At 41.4% G+C, this 22,401-nt stretch overlaps 1 protein-coding gene across 1 annotated transcript in view; it reads left to right on the forward strand.

Moving 5' to 3' along the window:
- The window catches only part of tmtc1 (transmembrane O-mannosyltransferase targeting cadherins 1), a 169,837-nt gene that overhangs the window by 100,286 nt on the left and 47,150 nt on the right, over nucleotides 1–22,401 (forward strand). The window contains exons 9-11 of the mRNA XM_059977827.1: nucleotides 6,660–6,827; nucleotides 9,078–9,191; nucleotides 12,080–12,223. Of these exons, the coding sequence (XP_059833810.1) occupies nucleotides 6,660–6,827; nucleotides 9,078–9,191; nucleotides 12,080–12,223 (426 nt within the window). The remainder of the gene's footprint in view (nucleotides 1–6,659; nucleotides 6,828–9,077; nucleotides 9,192–12,079; nucleotides 12,224–22,401) is intronic.

Genomic DNA, 22,401 nt, shown 5'->3' on the forward strand with positions numbered 1-22,401 from the left:
TTTCCAAGTGAAAGTGTATTCAGTTTTGTGTTGGCACATGGCCAAGTGGTTAAGGTGTTCGCCTAGTGATCTGAAGTTTGATAGTTCGAGCCTTGGCTGAGGCTGCGTGTGTGTCCTTGAGCAAAGCACTTAACCACACATTGCTCTGTGATGACACCGGTGCCAAGCTGTATGGGTCCTAATGCCCTTCCCTTGGATGACATCAGTGGTGTGGATCTGCCGGTCTTCCATACAACCTTGCCCAGGCTTGCGCCTTGGAAACTTTCCAAGGCGCAAATCCATGGTCGATCAAGACTAACGGAGGCCTACACGCTACTCAGTTTTATAAACAGCAGGAGCACTAATGTTGGATCTCAGGGAATGTCATTCCATCCAGCCTATTTCTGTTCCCTGTCATTTATCGATGTATTCATATTGTCCCCTTTACCCCATGTTTTTCAGATTTCTTTAATAAGGCAACATGTGTTCCTTTGTTACAGTACATCCCAGCAGCCTTGACTACTTTTTCTTCATGAATTCTCCAGCGTTGCCTCTTCAAAGACCTGAATTGGTTTAGTTGAATGTGAATAGCCTTTAAGAAATTTCTGCTGCTATCTCATTATTGTTTTCACAAGCTTCCCATCATTAACACCAAGAATTTCCAACAATGAACTCCCTCTACACTGTATTCTGATGCAGGTCTTGACCTTAAAAGTCAAACACCTATTTGCCTCCACAGATGCTGCCTGACCTGTTGGACTCCTCCAGCAGTTTGTTGCTGCTGCACTTTTCAATATTTGACACAAATCTGGTGACGATTCTCCAATGTTGTGCAGTAAGCTGACATGTTTTAATGTAGCTGACCCTTTGTAGAAGTGTGAGCTAGTTCGTTGGCATCCACAGTGCATACAGAAACAAAATTATCGTCCTAATGTAGCAGATTATAGGAATGTAAAGTGTGGAGGCAACAGTATCATCAGAGACCACCCCCACCCTCCCACCACCACTCAGGACATGCTCTGTTCTCACTGCTGCTATCAGGATAATGAGCTGCAGGACTGAGACCACCAGGTCCAGGAATGGTTATTACCCCTCAACCATCAGGCTCTTGAATCAAAGGATTCACTCAACTTCACCTGCCCCATCATTGAAATGTTCCCACAAACTATGGACTCACTTTCAAGGACCTTTTATTTCATGTCCTCGATATTTATTTATTGTTAATACATTCTTTTAGTATTTGCACAGTTTGTTGTCTTTTGCACACTGGTTGAAAGCCCAAGTTGGTGTGGTCTTTTATTGATTCTGTTATGGTTATTATTCTATTATGGATTTATAGAGTGTGCCCACAGAAATTGGTTGTATGTGATGACATATATGTACTTTGATAATAAATTTACTTTGGACTTTGACCTATTTTCGTATTCACTTATTTTAGTAGGAGCTCCCTACTGATCCTTCACTCGTTTATAGTACTTTCATTTCAGATTCATTGATCCGGTCATCATCTAGAACATGAAAGCAGATAATCCTCAGTTCTGTAGTGCATTTCAACAATACGGAAACACACAACAAAGCATTTACAAAATACATTTGAAATCTCATCATAATAGTCCTGTGTGTGGCAATCACCTTTAAACACCAATGTAATAATGGCAAGTTATTATATTTTATTGATCTAGACTGACTTTCTACTACAGTGCCTGGGGAGTACTGCATAGCAGATGTGTTGGTCAGCTCTTACTGCAATTGGCTGATCAGGCAGATTGTAAAGATTGTTTGACACTATTTGAAATTGAAAAGATTTCCAAATGTCCTGTCTTACACTCAGTGGCCACTTTATTACATACACTTTGTATACCTGTTTGTTAATGCAAATATCGATTAAGCCAATCATGTGGCAGCAACTCAAGGCATAAAAGCAAGCAGACATGGTCAAGAGGTTCAGTTATTGTCCAGACCAAACATCAGAAAGGGGACTAAATATGATCTAGGTGACTTTGACTGTGGAAAGATTGTTGGTGCCAGACGGGATGGTTTGGGTATCTCAGAAACCGCTGATCTCCTGGGATTTTCACACACAACCGTCTACTGTTTACAGTGAATGCTGTGAAAAACGAAGTACGTACAGTGAGCAACAATTCTGTGGACAGAAATGCCTTGTTAATGAGAGAAGTCAGTGGAGAATGTCCAGACTGGTTCAAGCTGACAGGGAAGTGACAGTAACTCAAATAACAACAATGGTGTGCTGATGTGCATCTCTGAATGCACAACACACCGAACCCTGAAGTGGATGGGTAAAGCAGCAGCAGATTACAATCGTACATTGGGGTCACCTTATTAGGTACCTAATAGGGTGGCCGCTGTGTGTACGTTCTGCTGTAAGTTACACTGAAGTATTCAGTATTGCCTTTTTCTGCTGTTTATAGTTCTGTACTATTTACAGATGGCTGTTAAGTTTATTGGTAGTGACTGCATCTGAAAGGCAAATCAGTAGATGAATTGCACTTCACAAGTGTAACTGGTACCGCAAAATATACCTTTTCTTGGCCAAATCATTATCCATAAAATAGCCAACGCTGAGCAGTCAGGAGCCCATTGTGCCAATTGCACGCCTACTGCCATGGATTGCTCTTTCCATCTGCTTGTTAGCCCAGTAATCAGTTCCGAGTGCAGTCTGGAGTTTCTAGAAGGGCAGCTCTTGCAACAGGAAATGCCAGCCGCTGGTCCTTTACAAATTGTATCAGTATTCCCCCTTGAAGTTGATCTGAGTCTGAAATGAGAAATTCCTCCCCTGCAGCTTCTCTGCCCTTGAGCTCCTGAAGCCTGACAATGTTGGCCATTGGCCATTTGCGGTCTCCCAACATATGTTCTGCAGTCCGTTTCCAGTGGTTGATTTTCTAATTGGATGGAAGCATTGAACTGTTGACAGTCTCTTGGGGAATTAGAAATGAAATTGGTTCTTTTCTCCCAGTTTCTCCTGAGAGAGAAGAGCTGGAATCAAATTTCACAGCTTTCAAGAGGAGAGTGCTTCCTTGTGCTATGTTCCTGTATAAGAATAGAGATTAAGCTGGAGCTTTTTAAGAGCACAGCACTGTACCAGGGTCTGAAGCATGTATACAGGGCCTATAAAAAGTATTCATTTCCCTCCCCCCCCCACCGGAAGTTTTCACGTTTTATTGTTTTACGACTTTGAATCACGGTTGCTTTTTTTGACGCTGATCAACAGAAAAAGACTCATGGTATCAAAGTGAAAACAGATGCTACAAAGTGATCTAAATTAATTACAAACATAAAAAACAAAATAATTGATTGCCTAAGTATTTACCTCCTTTAATATGACCACCAAACCATCTCTGGGGCAGCCAATTTGTTTTAGAAGTCACATAATTAGTTAAATGGAGATCTGTTTTTGCATACCTGTGAACAGTCAAGGTGTTTCAATTGATTGTAGTAAAAATACACCTGTATCTGGAAGGTCCAACTGCTGGTGAGTCAGTATCCTGGCTGAAACTACACCATGAAGACGTAAGAACAAACACTCCAAGCGACTCCACGGAAAGGTTATTGAAAAGCACAACTCAGGAGATGGATGAAAGAAAATTTTCAAGTCACTGAATATCCTTTGGAGTACAGTTAAGGTAATTGTCAAGAAATGGAAAGAATATGTCGCAGCTGTAAATCTGGCTAGAGCAGACTATCCTCAGAAACTGAGTGACTGGGCAAGAAGGGGACTAGTGAGAGATGCCACCAAGAGACCTATGACAACTTTGGAAGAGTTCCAAGCTTCAGTGGCTGAGATGGGAGAGATCGTCCATACAACTACTGTTGTCCAGGTGCTTCACCAGTCACAGCTTTAGGGGACAGTGGCAAAGAGAAGGCCACTGTTGAAAAAAACTCTCATGAAATCTCAGCTAGAGTTTGTCAGAAGGCATGTGGGAGTCTCTGAAGTCAGCTGGAAGAAGGTTCCATAGCCTAATGAAACCAAAATTGAGCTTTTTGGCCATCAGTCTAAACGCTGTTTGGTGTTAAGCCAAACACTGCACATCATTGAAAATACACCATCCCTACCATGAAGTATGGTGGTGGCTGCATCATGCTGTGGGGATGATTCACTACAGCAGGCCCTGGAAGGCTTGTGAAGTGAAAGGGTAAAATGAATGCAGGAAATTACAGGGAAATCCTGGAAGAGAACCTGACACAGTTTATAGGAGAACTGCAAATTTGGGGGAAGATTTGTTTTCCGCAAAGCAATGACCCCAAGCATAAAGCCAAGCCACACAGGAATGTCTTAAAACAACAAAATTAATGTCCCAGAGTAACCAAGTCAGAGTCCAGATCTCAATCCAATTCAGAATTTGTGGCTGGACTTGACAAGGGCTGTTCACGCACAATCTTCATGCAATCTGACAGAGCTTGAGCAGTTTTGTAAAGAATGGGGAACAGCTGTGTTCAGATTTGCAAAACTGGTAGAAACCTATCCATACAAACTCAAGGCTGAAATTGCTGTCGAAGGTGCATCTACTAAATACGGACTTGAAGGGAGTGAATACTTATGCAATCAATTATTTTGTGTTTTATATTTATAATTAATTTATATCACTTTGTAGAGATCGGTTTTTTTCTTTTCTGTTGATCAGTGTCAAAAAAGCCAAATTATATCCACTGTGATTCAATGTTGTAAAACAATAAAATGTGAAAATTTCCAAGGGGGATGAATACATTTTATAGGTACTGTATATACCTAGGATGCCTAAGACCTTTGCACAGTACTGTAGTAATTTAATGTATTGCTTCCACAAAAACAAATTGTATGACATATGTGAGTGCTGATAAACTGAAGTCTAATATGGGTCTCTATTCTAGACTGAGAGTGTGAAGGAGGTAGGGGAGAGGAATCATGGCTGGGGAAAGGGGAAGGGAGCAGGAAGAGCCAGGGAGACTTTCTGTAATGATCAGTAACCCAATTGCTTGGAATCAGATGACCTGCCTGGTGTCTCAGGGCCAGGTGCGTCTGCACATGCACCAAGCGCTGCCCCTGGCACACCTTCTCTGCCACCTATCCCACACATCACCTGCAGCAATCCGCACACATCATTCCCAATATCCTTTGCTCCCACCAGATTTTGCTCCCGGTGTGGCCTCCTGTATATCGGTGAGACTCACTGTAGATTGGGAGACTGCTTTGTAGAGCACCTACACTCCAGCCGCCAGAAAAAGCAGGATCTCCCAGTGGCCACCCATTTAAATTCCACTTCTCATTCCCATTCTGTTATGTCTACCTGCGGCCTCTCCCTCTGTCATGATGAAGCCACACTCAGGTTGGACAAATAACACCTTCTATTCCATCTGGATAGCCTCCAACCTGATGGCATGAACATCGATTTCTTGAACTTCCAGTACTGTAAGCCCCTACCCCTCCTCCACTTCTTTACCAATCCCCATGCCCTTTCCCCCTTCTCACCTTATCTCCTTTCCTGCCTTTGGTGCCCCTCTGCCCTTCTTCTTCCATGCCTTTCGTCCTCTCTTATCAGACTCCCCCTTCTCCAGCCCTGTATCTCTTTCACCAACCAATTTCCCTTTACTTTATCCCTCCCCCTTCCGGTTTCACCTATCATCTTGTGCTTTTCTTTCCCCTCCCCCCACCTTTTAACTCTACTCATCTTTTATTTTCTCCAGTCCTGCTGAAGGATCTTAGCCCGAAACGTCAACTGTACTTTTTTCCGTAGATGCTGCCTGGCCTGCTGAGTTCCTCCAACTTTGTGCGTGTGATCCGTTCATTATTGTAGTTTTCTTTGACTTTGTACATATGCTCAACAGTCTTTTGAATGAATTCACTTGGTTCTCTGTGACATTCCACTTTGATGCATCAACACCTGTGCTCCAGTCTTGTTTGCAAGATAACCTGAAGTAGTTTCAGAAGCACAAGATGTTCTGCACATGCTGGAAAACTAGACCAATACACACACAAATAGTTCCACAGATTTTCACTGACCACAATAGTAATTATGTTCATTTAGAGTTCAGTGTCTTTCTGCCCATACACTCCTCTCACCTTATTTCCATAATCTCTTCCATTCCTTGATTCTTACCTCATATACTCTCCTATTCCCTTCCTACCATGATGGTTATGCAGCCAGTTGTATAGACGGAGTTCTGGATCTTTCTACGTTTGTTCCACTTCATCACATTCTCCTTACAGCACACTTCTTTGCCCAAGCACATCACCTCACTCCCTAATCTGCCAGCTATTTAAATTTTGACAATGTTCGGTGATATACCTTGCAGGATATTACTGACTCTGTAGGTGTAATTAGGCATTGTGAGTTAAGGCAGATAAAATATGAATGTTGTCAGAAGTGACTGGTACAGCAGTGAAGCAGTTAACATAACACCTACAGTGCCAATGATCTGGGTTTAATTCTACAGCGTCTGTACAGTGATTGTATGTTGACCCGTGACTGCACGGATTTCCTCCAAGTGCTTCAGTTTCTTCCCACATTTTAAGGAATGTATTGATTCGTAGGTTGATGATCCACTGCCATGGGCTCATTGGGTTGGAAGGGGCTGTTAACAAGCTGTATCATTAAATAAACATACATAAATAAATTCGTTGTGATATACTTGGAGCCCGCTTTTCCAACGTTTTCACCTGTTGCTTCTGTTCTTGTTTACTTCAGCATGGGATATTGCATCCTTGTAGCCCATGGGCTGAACCGATTGTGGGGAGTCCTCAGTAAATGGGGAACCAGCATCGTCACCGTGTCCTCCTTACTCGTGCTTGGATTGTTCTTCTGGAAGACCCTGAGACAGAATGAAGTGTGGCTCTCTAGAGAATCGCTGTTCAGGTGAGACTGTGATGATTAACCCACACACTTGAAAAGACAGCCATGCCTTGCATGTGACCTGAAGCACTCCATAGTGGAGAGATCTTTGGCCCTTTTTCTTGTTAAAGTACATGGGCTTTCTCATGGGGCGCACATTCAAACAGATGAGTTTTAAAAGAATTTCAGGTATATTCCTCAAAACGATTGGTTCTGCCAATCACACCTTGGGATGCAATTGCCCTGAACTATCACCTGTCAGGCCTGACTACTTACTATGAGTTATTTGATAGCAAGCAAATGGAATTAGCCATTATTTCCAACTAAACCAGCATTCCAACCATGAGTGAATGCTTAGTAGCTCTAAGGGACATAGACGTCAATCGACATTGATAGGTAGAGATGAGATGGACACCACAGGACACTCTGCCTATGAAGAAGCCAGGTGAATCTCACACCAGACTGTAAAGGTCTAAGCAAGTACAGGTGCAATAGTTGAACATTAATGTCCCATGCTGGCTGCAGAATCTATGGGACTGACTTGTTGCCAAAAGAGGTGTGTCAGGAAGGACATACGGCATTTGGTTACCTTTGGCTCCAGTGGGTCTTCTGGAGTTAGATCATCCTGGGTTTTCCAGTTTGGAGGAATAAGGTGACAACTTGTGACTTTGCAGAGCAGAGGAAGACATAGCTTCCAAGAACCGTTTCTGCCTGCAGTCATCTTTTCAGTGAAATACCAGAGTTGCGAGGTTTTCCTCACAGCAAGTGAGTTAGACAAAATCTTCTGGGATCTCATACTTGGTACACAGATTTTTGAACCAAAGGCACAAATAATTTCAAAATAAGTGCAGACAATCTGGTCTCATTCTTTGTGTAGGTTTTAGCACCAAAGCGAAATACATTGGTCTGCAGAAGTTGTCCATTCCATAAAATTGTTGCAAGCACAAGGAAATCAGTTGGCCCATTGTGTCTATGTTAACTCCTAGTGGAGTAAATACATCAGAACTGTTCCTTGTCATTCTGCAAATTGTTCCCCCTCCTCTTCCCACGAGAAGTCGCTTGTAATTCTGTTTCTTCCACCCTTATGGCCAGTGAATTCCACATCATTGCCACTCAGTCTTTCCACACATTCCTCTTGTGTCTATTGCCTCAGAATTTATGTTCTTGCCCTTGAGCTGTCAGTCAATGGAAATAGCTTTCCTTCGTATTCCCTACCCAAATGGTCCTTATTTTTCATAACTCCCTTGTTTCCTCAACTTATTACTCCAAGGAAAACAACCACAGCCTCTTCAGTCTAACCTTGGAGCTAAAATCTCTTATCTCTGGAACCCTTCTAGTAAGTCCTTTCTGATACTCCCTGGGATTTCCACAACCTTCCTAAAGTATGGACACAATATTCCAGATTTGGTCTAAATGGTGGTTTGTACAGGCTCAACATAGTATTCCCAGTTTTGATGCCAGTCAAAGCTACCTAAGAAAGGCAAAATTTCTTTTACCTTCCCAGCAGAAGAGGAGGTCATTTTGGCCCATCGGTTCTTTGCCAGCCCATTCCCTACTAGCATTAAAGATTAGCTTTATTTGTCACATGTACATCAAAATATACAGTGAAACACTTTGTTTCGTATCAACAACCAACACAGACAGAGGTTTCTGCTGGGGCCATGCAGTCATGGGGAGAATGTGCAAACTCCTTAGGGACAACAATAAGAACTGAAGCTGGATCAGTAATCACTGGCACTACTGATCCGCAATAACATTAATTTATTGTCTCTATATTCTCTATATTTATAATCTCAGATTCTTACCATGGGTGGCAATTTACAATGAATAAATACCTACCAATTAAATTCTATTTTTTAAAATGTTTATTAATTTAAAGAGAGGGTCTGTAAAGTCTACATCTATTTGGAGACCAGTGGCAGTAAGATGTCACATAGAATTTGGTGAATTCGAAGCTCCGTGACTAATCAGGATAAAAGCAGTAACTCCTCCTGGGAACTACTATAATTTTTCCAGTAGAAGTTCATTGCAGTTAAAAAAGTAAAACATTGTAAAGGGAAGGAAGATTAGTGAAATCTTAATGTTATCTTAAGACCTCAAGCATTTCAATTCTTTTGTAAATTAATTGGTGACAATTGCTATGTAATGATAGACTCTCTTGATAAAAAGCCGAGTTCATTGAATTGTTTGGTATTGATGCTATTTAATGCAGTTTGGAATAAAATTCAACTTGAGGCTTTAGTTCTGGCTCTCTTCCCCTGTTACTCTTCACAGATCTGGAGTGCAGACTTTGCCCCTGAATGCCAAGGTGCACTATAACTATGCCAATTTCCTGAAAGACTATGGTCGCCATGACGAAGCAGTGTATCATTACAAAACAGCTCTGAGGTAAGCAACAAGCTCCATGTTTCTCTCACAGTGTTTACCTTCCGACTTCATTTGCTTCCTAGAATGGGTTAAAGGAGCTTTAGTCAACTGTGAAAAGTTTGAAGAGAATATCTGGACACTGTCCAGCTCCTTTGTGCTTTCTGATGAAGGACAGCCTAAGGTTACCATAGCAACACCAATTTCTCTTCAGGGATGGGATGGCCTGCTGCTCTTTAGCAAGTGCAGGGCATTTGTTGTGTTTGTTGGTTTGTGAATAGTTAACAAAAGGAGTTTGTTTTCAAGTCTAGTGCGTGTGGCGTACCAGACAGACTGATTGTTCAGCACAGACCTGATCTCGGGTAAGAAGGAGGAAGGGATAAAGAAAAGATCAAATCCAATAGATAAAAGAGAAAGGTCTTAAATTTCTATTGCACGGTATCAGACCTTCGGGATGCATGAACACATTAGACAAATAGTAAAATATTTATGAAATGTAGGCAATTGGGATTTTGTACAGAGCAAAGTGCTGCAGACTGCATCAGAGGCACCTTTGCCTTTAGGGTCTTGGTTATAGGGGAGTGCTGATCAGAGGTGAAAACATGCTTTCTCCAGCTCGGTGCAATGCAATACATTTTCCATTCACAAGAAGTGGTAATGGCATTTAAGAGACATGTAGCTAAGTATGTGGATAGAAAAGGTTTAGAATGATAGGGGCCACATATGTGCAAATGGAATTAAGCTTTTGCAAGAAACGAGGTTAGTATGGATGAGTTGGCCTGAAGAGCCAGTTTCAGTGCTGTATTACTCTTTGACTCAGTGATTGGTTAGCCCACTGCTGAGAACACTGTTTATGTAAAGGCACCAGTAAAAGGCACCAAACCAATTTATATATTCCAGCACTTACACTCCAAGGAGGCTTCTAACAATCTACGTTATTCCACACCACCCCCCCCCCACTTTTCCCTGCTCTTGTCTACTCTCAGTAGCAACTTTATTAGATGCCTCCTGTACCTAATAAACTGGCCACTGAGTAGATGTTCATAGTCATCTGCTGCGGTAGCCCATCCACTTCAATGTTCGACATCTTGGGCATTTACAGCTGCTCTTCTGCACGTCACTATTGTAACGCATGGTTGAGTGACTGTCATCTTCCTGTCTTGTTGAACTGTCTGGCCACTCTTCTCTGACCTCTCATTAACAAGGTGTTCTTGCGCACAAAACTGTTGCTCACTGGATATTTTTGTTTGTTTTTCACACCATTCTCTTTAAACTCCAGACACTGCTGTGTGTGTGTGGAAAAAACCCACGAGATCTGCATCCTCTGTGATACTCAAACCTCCCCGTTTGGCACCAACAATCATTCCACAGTCAAAGTTACTTAGATCACATTTCTTCCCCTTTCTGATGTTTGGTCTGAACAACTGAACTTCTTGACCATGTCTGCATGAGTTGCTGCCACATGATTGGCAGATTAGATATTTGCACTAACGAGCAGATGTACAGGTGTACTTAATAACATAACCACTGAGTGCATATTTATGGAACATCCCTTTAAATACATGCAAGCTGTGCTGCATAGATATTCCATCTGTTCAAGATTCACGTTCAAGTTTCCAGCCACGTCTAGGAGATTACCCCAAATAGCTTTTTATGGGTTTACTAGTTACGTTTTTGATTTTTCCCATAAGTCACATTCTTCTGATAATAAGTAACCTACTAATTCTTAGCACATTTTTTCTGCACTGTATTAAGGAATTTAATATTATAACTGATTGTTAAGTGCTGGTGGCTACCTACCACATGCATCACAGAGAACACTTCATTTCTTTGAATTTTCTGTGCCTGTGATGCACAAATACCCAGAGGTTCCCAGCCATGCATAGTTAAATAACACTCTACACGAGTTTTGATATCAAGTACTTAAATGCATTTTCACAAGGACATGAGGCAGGGAGAGGAACATATGGGCATTCTGAACCTGATTTCCACAAGCCATCCACTCTGTTCTATATTACTTCGAAGGACGAGCCTGACCTGGTTCACCAACCATGGAGTCTACTATATGAATCCTCTGGCATGGACGCTCCCTCTGAAAGTTTTATTTGCCTTTCAATTGCAAAGATCATCCTTTGTTTCCCCCCACGGATAAACCTGGCCCAAATAAATCCCAACATTGGCACCTATCTGCAAATTCCCTACTTTCCAGTTCCAACTAAAAGGTCGATCTATTTTGTGCCTTGTGCCATTAGAGCATTGCCTTTTGTGGATGTGATGGGATCATCCATAAACTATATACCAGGCCAGCCCCACATTTGCCTTTCATGGCCCTGAACAGTACCTACTTGTTACCTTTCTAATCACCATATCAATTCAAAATTTTAAACAGATATTTATTAGGTTTTACCAAAGCCTCTTTTTTTTCACTGTCTACATGTACCACTTCTGGGCACCGCATTGATCATCATTCATTTCCCAGATCCTTGTGATCAAGGTTAAGACCATAAGACATAGGAGCAGAATTAAGCCATTTGGCCCATTGAGTTTGCTCCAGCATTTAATCATGGTTGATCCTTTTTTTCCCTCTGAAAGAGCTCAGAAGCACATCCTTTGCGCTACTGAGTCCATATCACCCACAAAGCATGCACTTACATCAACCTCACTTTATTCTTCCCAAATTCTCAACTACTTACAGATATTATTAGTCACTCACATAGTTGTCCATTTTACAGTGGACAGCTAACCTTGCTCAGACGTGGGAGTGAGCTAGAGGACCCAGAGGAAACCAATGTAGTCACAGGAAGAACTGGACAAGCTCCGCACAGACAGCACTAGAGGCCAGGATTAAATCAGATCACCAGAGCTGTGATGCAGGCTTAACTTTATTATCCCTCTTGGGGTTTATTCTGCAGGCTCTACCCTCGACATGCCAGTGCACTGAACAATCTTGGCACCTTGACAAAGCATGTGTCGGAGGCAGAGGATCATTACAGACAAGCCTTGAAACTGAACCCACAACATAACCGAGCTCTCTTCAATCTGGGCAATCTGCTGAAGTAAGTCCAACTATTTGATGTATGTTCTCAATAATTTAGGGGTTTGCTTGTAAGTGAATTTGGGCTTGCAATAAAAATTTCGGCATCATTTGTCACTTACACAAGTAGAGCATGTTTCATAGTAACTGGCAAGTACTTGTGCTGACCAATTTCTCATTAAGAAATGACCAAATTCAAGTTGTTTTATTTACAGCCCCTCAGTGCATGATGTTGAATGGGCTGCAATGGTTTAGGAGGCCAATGAGAACAGCGCAATTGTGAACCAATTATTTTTACTTGACATATTGATTGAAAATAATAGGCATTTTTGAGATTGCCAATTTGTTCCTCCTCCTCGTACCATCAAAATGATAAATTATCCAACTTTGCCTTTCAATATGAGTCAGATACACTATGCAAATCAATATTTTCCTCAGAAATCAATGTCTTGGTCTGTAGTTATTCCATGCTCCAAAATAAATAGGACTTGCTTTATCTGGAAAGAGGGAAAAGAGGGTAGTTTATTCTTGAATTTCTCCCTTGGCACTCTTTGTCACAGATTAGCTGACTGTTGTTGCTATTTACAACCATTGCTTAGATTGAATAATTGTCCTTTACTGCATAGGGGTTGGAACTTTGAAATAATGTGTTGTCAGAATTGTACTTGATGCTCAAGAGGCCACACCTGGAATGCAGTTTTGAAGAGCTTTGAGGAAGGGATATGCTAACATCTGAGGCCATCCAGATGAGAATCTTGTCCTATTATGAATGTCTTAAAAAAAAGTTAAATCTGCAGTTTAAAAGAATAAGAGTGATCGTAGTCAAACATATAAGAGGAAGCAAGTAGAATAGATGTTGAGATGTTTCTACCACCAGAGATTATTGAATGAAGGGACATGATAAATGGTGATCATTAAAAATTGAGCTACATTGTGATTTCTTCTCAGAGAAGGTGGTGAATCTGAACTTTGTAATATGCCAGAGGGTCTAGATCACCAGAGATATTTAATTTTTTTTAAAAAATATCAGGAATGGGGAGCTAACGCAGAAGTGTTTGGGCCTAGAGAAGTTTAGTCTTAACCAGACTGAATGGTGGGACATGGGAAGATCATTGTATTGGTTACCTTTAATGGCAGACAGTGTTTCCAAACAAAGTTCACTGGAGTTCTATCATGGTGTACCTTGAAACTGAAAATACTCTATCCTGTAGCTCCCACTGCCAATCTCTCCATGACTTGTTTGAATTGAGGCTCACGGCTGAAGCAGGATCCTGGGAATTCTAGGATCTTGGAGGTCTGGTTTGTTGTGAGAATGGAATTTAGCAGGGTTGTAACAGAATTCCCTGATCCTCCTGGCGAAGAGGTAATCTTTTGTCAGGACAATGTGAAGTGCATTTTCTTCAGTGGTGCTCTGCCATGGAGGAAGTCATGTGCTGGCATAAGAACATGAAGTGAAGAGTTACTTAGCTCTTCATGCTGATCCCACTTTCTGGGAACAAACTCCACAGAGCTGCCTTTTCTTAAGAAACCATAATATTTCAGATCATCATGTAATCTTCCCAGGAATGCATCCTCTAATTTCTATAATCTTGTAATCTAGCCATAAATGCAAGCATCATTAAATGAATCTATGTGGTAATAAAATTCTATGCTACAAGGGTATTAATCTCTCCAGATGTATGATGATCAGAATTGTCACAGTTTGGTATGTTGTCCAGCTGGAGCTTAATATTGCTGCTGCTTAAAATCCACATGCATTTACTCCAGTCCTCGACATATAAAGGGCAGCTTCCCTTGGTTATTTTGAATATTTTCTCTTCAGGGTGATTTTTATTCATACCTGGAACCTATCCTCAACTTGAACCACAACCAAGCCTCTTTGGACCTCCATAATGTCCACCTTTGCAAAGTACTTTTCTACACATTTGAACTGAGTGACCTTGTATTCCATGCAATGGCACCCACCACAGTTACACCCATATCCAATAAGATGGTAGCGCATTCAAACACAGCGGCCTCTAGTGGGCACTTTTCTTTTTAAAGTGTTTTTTTATGAGCACAAGACTATGCTGGATTCCAAGAACTACGGGTGCTTGATGTTTGGAGCAGCTGACCAGGGTGTCAAAGGAGCTGATGGATGAGTCATAAAAGGTTGAAAGCCAGTGGTTAGGGTGAAGAAGGAGAAGCCGGCAGTCGGGTCAGAGTAGTAGAAGCCAGCGGATGGACTTGAGAGGGTTTGGAGGAGGTAACCTGGGTATAGACCATCTGTCTGCCTGCTACTCGAAGGCATCGAAGTTGGTGTGTGAAAATGGTGTGTGGTGTAACCATGAGAGGGTGTCTTGGATATTTCTCTTGTGATCCCTAGACCCTGTTGGACATTGATAATGCAAGATGCTGCAAGCCTGTTTCCCTTGTTTGGTGATGAGGCAGGCAACAAGGCAGCAGCTTTTCCTCCATTGTAGCGAAGTCCAGGCCTCAGGCTGTGGGCTTGCCTGTTGCTGCAGGCCAGGTGAGGAGATGTCAGAGGCGGTGTAGCATGGCACTGGTGTCCGGTTAGGGGCTTGCCTCTCCCGACAGTGCTGCCCTCCAGTGTTTGACTGGTGGAACAACAGGCTGGATTGCTAGGAGCTGAGCCATCAATTTCCACGTTGCTTGTGTTTTCTTGTGTAACAATGTGTGTTTTTTCTCTCTCACAATTTTGCATATATGTTATGCACTTCGGCCCCAGAGGAACAATGTCTTGTTCAACTGTATCCATGTATGGTTTGAATGATATTTAAACTTGATTTGATTTGACTTCCTGAACTGATTAATATCCACGTATGTTACTTACTAGGTCTACATTATCATCAAAAAGCTGTGATGGTGAGAAAGAAGCTGGAGATGATGATAATCAGAATCAGATTTATTATCACTGATACATGTTGTGAACTGGGTTGCTTTGCAGCAGAACAGTGCAATGCATAAAAATACCATAGATTACAGCATGGCCACTTTATCAGGTATAATCTATACCTCATGAATGCAGATGTACAGCTGTAATCTAATCAGCTAATCATATGACAGCAAAATGCATAAAAGCATTCAGACATGGTCAGGTGATTCACTTGTTGTTCAGACTAAATAACAGAAAGGAGAAAAACGTGATCTCAGTGACTGACCGTGGAATGATTATTGGTGTCAGACGGGGTGGTTTGAGTATCTCAGAAACTGCTAATCTCCTGGGATATTCATTCATAACAGTCTCTGGAGTTTACAGAGAATGGAGTAAAAACCCCATGTTACAACAGTGGTGTGCAGAAGAGCATCTCTGAAAGCACAACACGTTGAACCTTAAGGTGGATGGGCTACAGCAGCAGAAGACTACAGACATAAAGAAATAAACTCAATTCCACTTTATTAGGGACCTCCTGTATTTAATAGTGTGGCATGTTCATGGATTCATTGACCATTCACAAATCTGATGACTCATAGCTCATAGTTACCATGAGCAATTGCAGTTTTGAACATTACTTTGTTAACTCTGCTGTTCATATCTCTCCTGTTTGTGTACTTCTTCAATATTTTCTGCTGTGGCTCCTGTATTATGAATTATGTTCAGTCCCAGGAATGTAATTGTATCCTGAGATGCACTTGATGAGATACTTTCTGAAATCCCCGACAACACTCACAAACATTTAGTGGTTCACTGCTCTAGTCACCTCTTCAAAAGATTTGGTCAGACAGAACCAGCAGTCATCTCTGTTCTGAATCTCAAAACATCAATTAACCTTTCCCCTACGCTACGTGCCTTGACTCTTTCCACACATGAGAGCATGCCAACAATGAAAGCTGACTTGACCAGACAGAGTGAAGTTCAGCTGGTAAGTTTCTGCCTGTCTGTGAGATGTGGGTGAGCACCTACGATTTGTGTGTCCATGCACAATGCATGTTCTGGAGCTGTCTGTTTTGTGCAGTTGTCTGGTGATATGTGTTGCCAGCTTGTTACCATGGGTCTTTTGGGCTTCGTGAGGACATGTATTACACTTGGAGCAAGGCTACTGAAAAGATGTGTCCTGATGTTAAGGACAACTCTTAAGTTTTACTGCTTAATCAAGACATAATTTCAGAACAATAGCATAAGAAATAAAATGAAATGGAGCAGGATTAGGCCAGATGACACCTTCAGTTGTTCAGTATGCCTCATTGCCCCCCTGCCCTCTCCTGGGACCTAGCTTCAGTCCAACCTTGAGTGATGAGTTTGCACACTCTCCCTTGAACCATGTGAGCTTTCTCCAGAGTTTGTGTGGCCTTCCAGTTTCTTCCCACATGACCAAGGCTTACTGGTGGGTAAAATGGTTCACAGTAAATCGCCCTTTGGGGCAGGCAAGTAGCAAAAGTATCAAAAGGGCAGGCAAGAGAGAATGGAGACTCACAAATCTGGAGCAAAAACTGAGCTGCTGGAGAAACACAGCATCTGTGGTGGAAAATGGACAGTTGATGTTTGAGTCCAGACTCTTAGACAATAGACAATAGGTGCAGAAGTAGACCATTTGGCCCTTCGAGCCTGCACCACCATTCTGAGATCACGGCTGATCATCTACTATCAATACCCGGTTCCTGCCTTGTCTCCATATCCCTTGATTCAACTATCCATAAGATACCTATCTAGCTCCTCCTTGAAAGCATCCAGAGAATTGGCCTCCACTACCTTCCCAGGCAGTGCATTCCAGACCCCCACAACTCTCTGGGAGAAGAAGTTTTTCCTTAACTCTGTCCTAAATGACCTACCCCTTATTCTCAAACCATGCCCTCTGGTACTGGACTCTCCCAGCATCTGGAACATATTTCCTGCCTCTATCTTGTCCAATTCCTTAATAATCTTATATGTTGCAATCAGATCCCCTCTCAATCTCCTTAATTCCAGCGTGTACAAGCCCAGTCTCTCTAATCTCTCTGCGTAAGACAGTCCAGACATCCCAGGAATTAACCTCGTGAACCTACGCTGCACTTCCTCTACATCCAGGATGTCCTTCCTTAACCCTGGAGACCAAAACTGTACACAATACTCTAGGTGTGGTCTCACCAGGGCCCTGTACAAAGGCAAAAGGATTTCCTTGATCTTGTACTCAATTCCCTTTGTAATAAAGGCCAACATTCCATTAGCCTTCTTCGCTGCCTGCTGCACTTGCTCATTCACCTTCAGTGACTGATGAACAAGGACTCTTAGATCTCTTTGTATTTCTCCCTTACCTAACACTACACCGTTCATCTGGACTGAAAGAATAAAAGGAAGATGGCCAGTAAATAATGTCCTGTGAATGAGCAATTTAGTGTACAATGTAAAAAGTTGTGGTTCCCAAGTTTTTTTTTTGGGATACTACCTCTTGGCTCCCAGATCTCACACCCAGTGCTCCCCTCTTCCTTTCTGGCCATGCCATAAAAACTATAAAGAATTTTGACTTACAATGCACGGGGAAAGAACAGAGGAACTGCAGATCAAAGCAGTGACAAATAGTTACAAAAAAATCAAATCTATTTAATACTTGAAATAATGTAATTTCTTTAAGTATAGTAAAACAATTTTCATCAACATTAACTTACAATAGTAGTCCAACTATTCACTACTTCATTGCTTTTTCACTTTTCAAGGAGATGGATGGACTTGGTGCGGTGATATCAGCTTCTCAACATCAGGCTGAATGTCACTCAGGAGTCTCAGATCCCCACATTCAGTTATTTGTGGTCTGTTTGTTCCTTTGAACAAATTTGGGTGACTGCACTCCACTAACTATGATGTTAGTGGAAAGGCAATAAAGAAAATCTTGACCTTTTTTGCACAGTGTAGGATAGCATTCAGAGATTTCTTTCTACAAACAAAAGTCTGATATGAATTTTTTGAACCCTGGCTTCAGCTAAAAGTCAATATGCAGCAAGATCAGTTCTTCTCCATCCTTTCTATTAATTCTTCATTACAAGTGTTCAGGAATGGATTTATTACCCAATGGGGAATTTGGATCAAGAGAAGATCCTGGAAGCTCTTTAATATATCTTTATGCAGCTCACCCAGGTGGGCACAGTTTACTTGAAGATCAACGTCTGATACTCTTTCTTTCTCTTCCGACTCAGAAGGGCTTGGAAATTGGAAAAGACCATGACGACAATTGTTGCACTTAAACAGGGTTAACTTGGACAGAAATGTGGAGACAACTGATCTGATTTTGTTAAGATTCACATCATTTCCTTGCAACTGGGGATTGATTTTATTAAACTTTGTGAATAGTTCTGACAAATAAGCAATGTCATGCTTAATATTCTTGAGTTGATTGCTAAATGAAGCATATGCATCTTCAAAGAATTTTGTCACAGTTTCAAGTGTCTCAGGCAGTTCCCATTTGAGAGCCATCTGATTTCTGTCTATAACAGCAAGCATTTAAGCTGTTCATCATTCTCAATACAAAGCTCTCAAAATAGCTGAGAATTGAGAGCATCAGACTTGATTTTATTTACTACCGTGGTAACAGTATTTAATGATCTGTGCAGCCAATCACTCATGTTTTTTATGACAAGATGTTGTCTGTGAATTACACAGTGAGTGGTAAATATGTTAGGAACAGCTTTTTTCAAGAAAGTAATAACCCTACAGTGGCATCCTGTCATTGATGTGCTCCGTCCGTTGCACAAGCAAGAATTTTGGTGAGCAGAATGTCCTCCTCTTTGAAAAATAGTTCAACAGCACAAAATATTGACTTCACCTCCCTCCTGATGAAGGGTTTCGGCCCGAAATGTCGTTATTACCTCCTCCCATAGATGCTGCCTGGCCTGCTGAGTTCTGCCAGCATTTTGTGTTTTTTATTGACTCCACCTTCATATCTGTTTCTAGTACCCTAGCAAATAACAACTCTTGTACTAAGCTTTCATCTTTTATGGAGCAAACATAACTAAGAAACAAAGATTCGTTGCCTGGCAAAGTTGACTCATCCTACTACAGAGCAAATTCTGTTGTCCTAGGAATGTTGCAATATGTGTTTTTTACATTCTCAGATATTTCCACTATTCATCTTTGAACAGAGTTGTCACTGAGCAGAATCACGTTAATTATTTGATCTGGTGACTTGGGCAAAGCTGGACTCAAAACCCCACTTATGCTGGCAGAATCAGTTCCTCCCCAATTGAATGAAACTTCCAAATTTAGCAATGAGCAATGAAATGTCATATGGAGTATGCATACTGACTATCACTATTTTGTGATGAAGTGCTGGCAAACACGTTTAGAAGTGTTTTCCATTTCTGAAAGTTTTCACAAAGTGACTAAAAATAAGCCAGGTTCTTGTTTGCTTTATCAAAGTGTATTCTCTTCAAGTGTTTGAGGAGCCTGGATGGTTTCATTGCCTCATTTGAAAGAAAACTCTTTCACAAAACAGACACACCTGGTACTGGTATAAATCCATATTTCAGATATTCCACACTATCATGTCTATACTTAATTTTTCGTTTGGCCTGCGTTTGCCATTTTAAAAAAATGAATTGAAAATCATGGAAAGCCACCTCTTGTATACAAGTGCAACCTCAAGTGCTGCAATCAATAAAGGGGAAAGTTATGATGTCATTGTCTGGTATGGGGGAGGTTCTGCTACACAGGATTGAAAGAAGCTACAGAAAGTTGGAAAATTCGTCAGCTTCATCTTACATACCAACCTCCGTAGTATCCAAGACATCTTCAAGGAGCCATGCCTCAGAAAGGCAGCGTCCATTATTAAGGACTTCCAGCACCCAGGGCATGTCCTCTTCTCATTGTTACTGTCAGGAATGAGGTACAGAAACCCGAGGGCACACACTCAGTGAATCAGGAACAGCTTCTACTCCTCTGCCATCCGATTCCTAAATGGGGATTGAACCCATGAACACTACCTCACTATTATTTCTGTTTTTTGCGCTATTTTTAATTCAACTATTTAATGTACGTATATATGCTTACTGTAATGATTTACATTTTCTTCTTTATTATCATGTATTGCATTGTACTGCTGCCACTATGCCAGTGATATTAAACCTGATTCTGTTTCTGATTCATCATAGCTCAGGCAAAACCTGACTCTCTGTGTGAAGGTACGTGATGTAGGGCAGTGATATCTTGGTTGGGCTGTGAACTAGAGAAATGTGGTCAAGACTATTCAAAGGGCAGATTCTGAACTTTTCCCTGTTGAATGCCATATCCCAGTTCACAGGGATTAGGTCGCTACATGATTAGAGTATGGAAATCATACTAACTGATACTGTACTGCAATGGATGGCAATATTGCACAGGCTGGGCATGGGAAAACACGATTTCTTCAGTCCAGATTTCTCATGATATGCCAAATACAGAAGAGTCACATTGATTTTCAACCATTATAACACACTTGGGCAAAGTCTGAGAGAAATGAGGATTAACAAAAGATTAGGTGGTTACATGATCATTACATTCAATTCTGAGGCACTGATTTTCAAATGCTTATAGTAAGTAATTAATTTCTCAAATTAAGCCTGTAATCCCTCAGATGCCCCCCTTTCCACCAAACACTCCCAAGAGCCCTTTATTTTTATCCACTCCTTAAAAACTCCCACCACCCTCTGGGGAGCAATATTGCCTACATTGGGAACCACTGGCCTAGATAGATTGGACATGAATGTTTCCATTAATGGGAAAATCCTGGACTAGAGAGAGCACCACAGAACAGAAGGACATCCCTTTAAAACAGAGATGAGGAGGAATTTATTCAGCCAGAAGGTGGTGAATCTATGGAATTCATTGTCACATATGGTTGCAGAGGCCAAGCCATTGGGTATATTTAAAGTGGAGGTCAACAGGTCCTTGATTAGTTAAGTTACAGGATGAAGGTAGGAGAATGGGGTTAAGAAAATATCATCTATGATCAAACGGCAGAGCAGACTCAATGGGCTGAATGGTCTAATTCTATTTCTTTGTCTTATAGTCCACCTGACAATTTCTTGCCCTCTCTCTGCAGCCATGTATATCCCTTTGGAGGCTCTGTGTCCTTATTTAAGGCCCCCAGTGACACTGGCGTTGATTTCCCATCTCATTTATAGTACTGGTATGATACAAAAGCCTTACTGACCTTCATTCTAGCTACAGTACTTAGCTTTGTCCATAAGGCCATTTAAATTAAATTAACTACCTTCTTGGAAGCTTGGCAGGGTGCACGTGGAGAAGATATTTCTCCTGGTTAAGATTAGGAACCAGGGGTCATAATCTCAAAATAAGTGGTCATTGATTTAGGACTGAAATAAAGAGAAATTTCTTTATAATGGTTGGTGAATCTTTGGAATTCTTTGTCAAAGTGGGCTGTGGAGGTCACTCCCTGAGTTTATTCAATATTGTTTGATAGATTACTAAATATTAGTGGAATCAAGGGATGTGGAATTAGGTCTGTTTTGTTCTTGTTGAATAGAAGAGTAAGGATGGGGGGGGGGGGGCAAATGGTCTCCTCCTGTTCCTATTTCTCATGCTTTTAATTTACTAAAATACTGTCCATCAAGGTGTTTCCAGCCTAACTCCATACCATTGAAACAGAATTGTGTTTGCAGCATGGTTTAATCTCAAGGAAAGTTTAATGGTATTGAGAGGTTCTGATTCAAATAGGCAGGGAAGAAATGTTTCCACTGACAGGAAGGTCGTGGACCAGTCAATCCTGATTTAAGGTCACTGACAAAAGTCTCTGAAAATAGATGACGAGAATTTTGGTGCAGCATTTACTGTCATCTTGAAATGCATTGCTTGCAAACAGAGATTTGAGAGTAACTTTCAAAACTATGGGCAGAACTTTAAGAACCATAGGGTGCATGGGGAATAACCAGAGAATGTGGGATTAATTATGATGGAGCCAAGATAACCAGTCTCCTTTAGTGCATATAATACAATGCAGTACAGTTCTGGCCTATGTCCAATGCAAATGAAGTGAACCCAGAGCAAGATCGTGGTGGGAGGAGTCAATAGAGCAGTTCTGATTGGAGAATCACATCTGGCAATAAGCACATAATTTTTGTGTTAAAGATGGTGTCGATCTGGAACCTCCGTTGGGTCTCGGCTCAGATTTAGGTTTTTTTTTAGGTTTGTTAGGATGGTTTTTGGGACAAAGAGAGAGGAGATGGGGATCAGGTTAGGATTTAGGGACAGGGATGTGAGAGAGCTAGAGGTCAGGCCAGAGTTTCAGTCTCTGC

This window comes from Hypanus sabinus, chromosome 8, assembly GCF_030144855.1.
Source record: "Hypanus sabinus isolate sHypSab1 chromosome 8, sHypSab1.hap1, whole genome shotgun sequence".
NCBI lineage: Eukaryota > Metazoa > Chordata > Chondrichthyes > Myliobatiformes > Dasyatidae > Hypanus > Hypanus sabinus.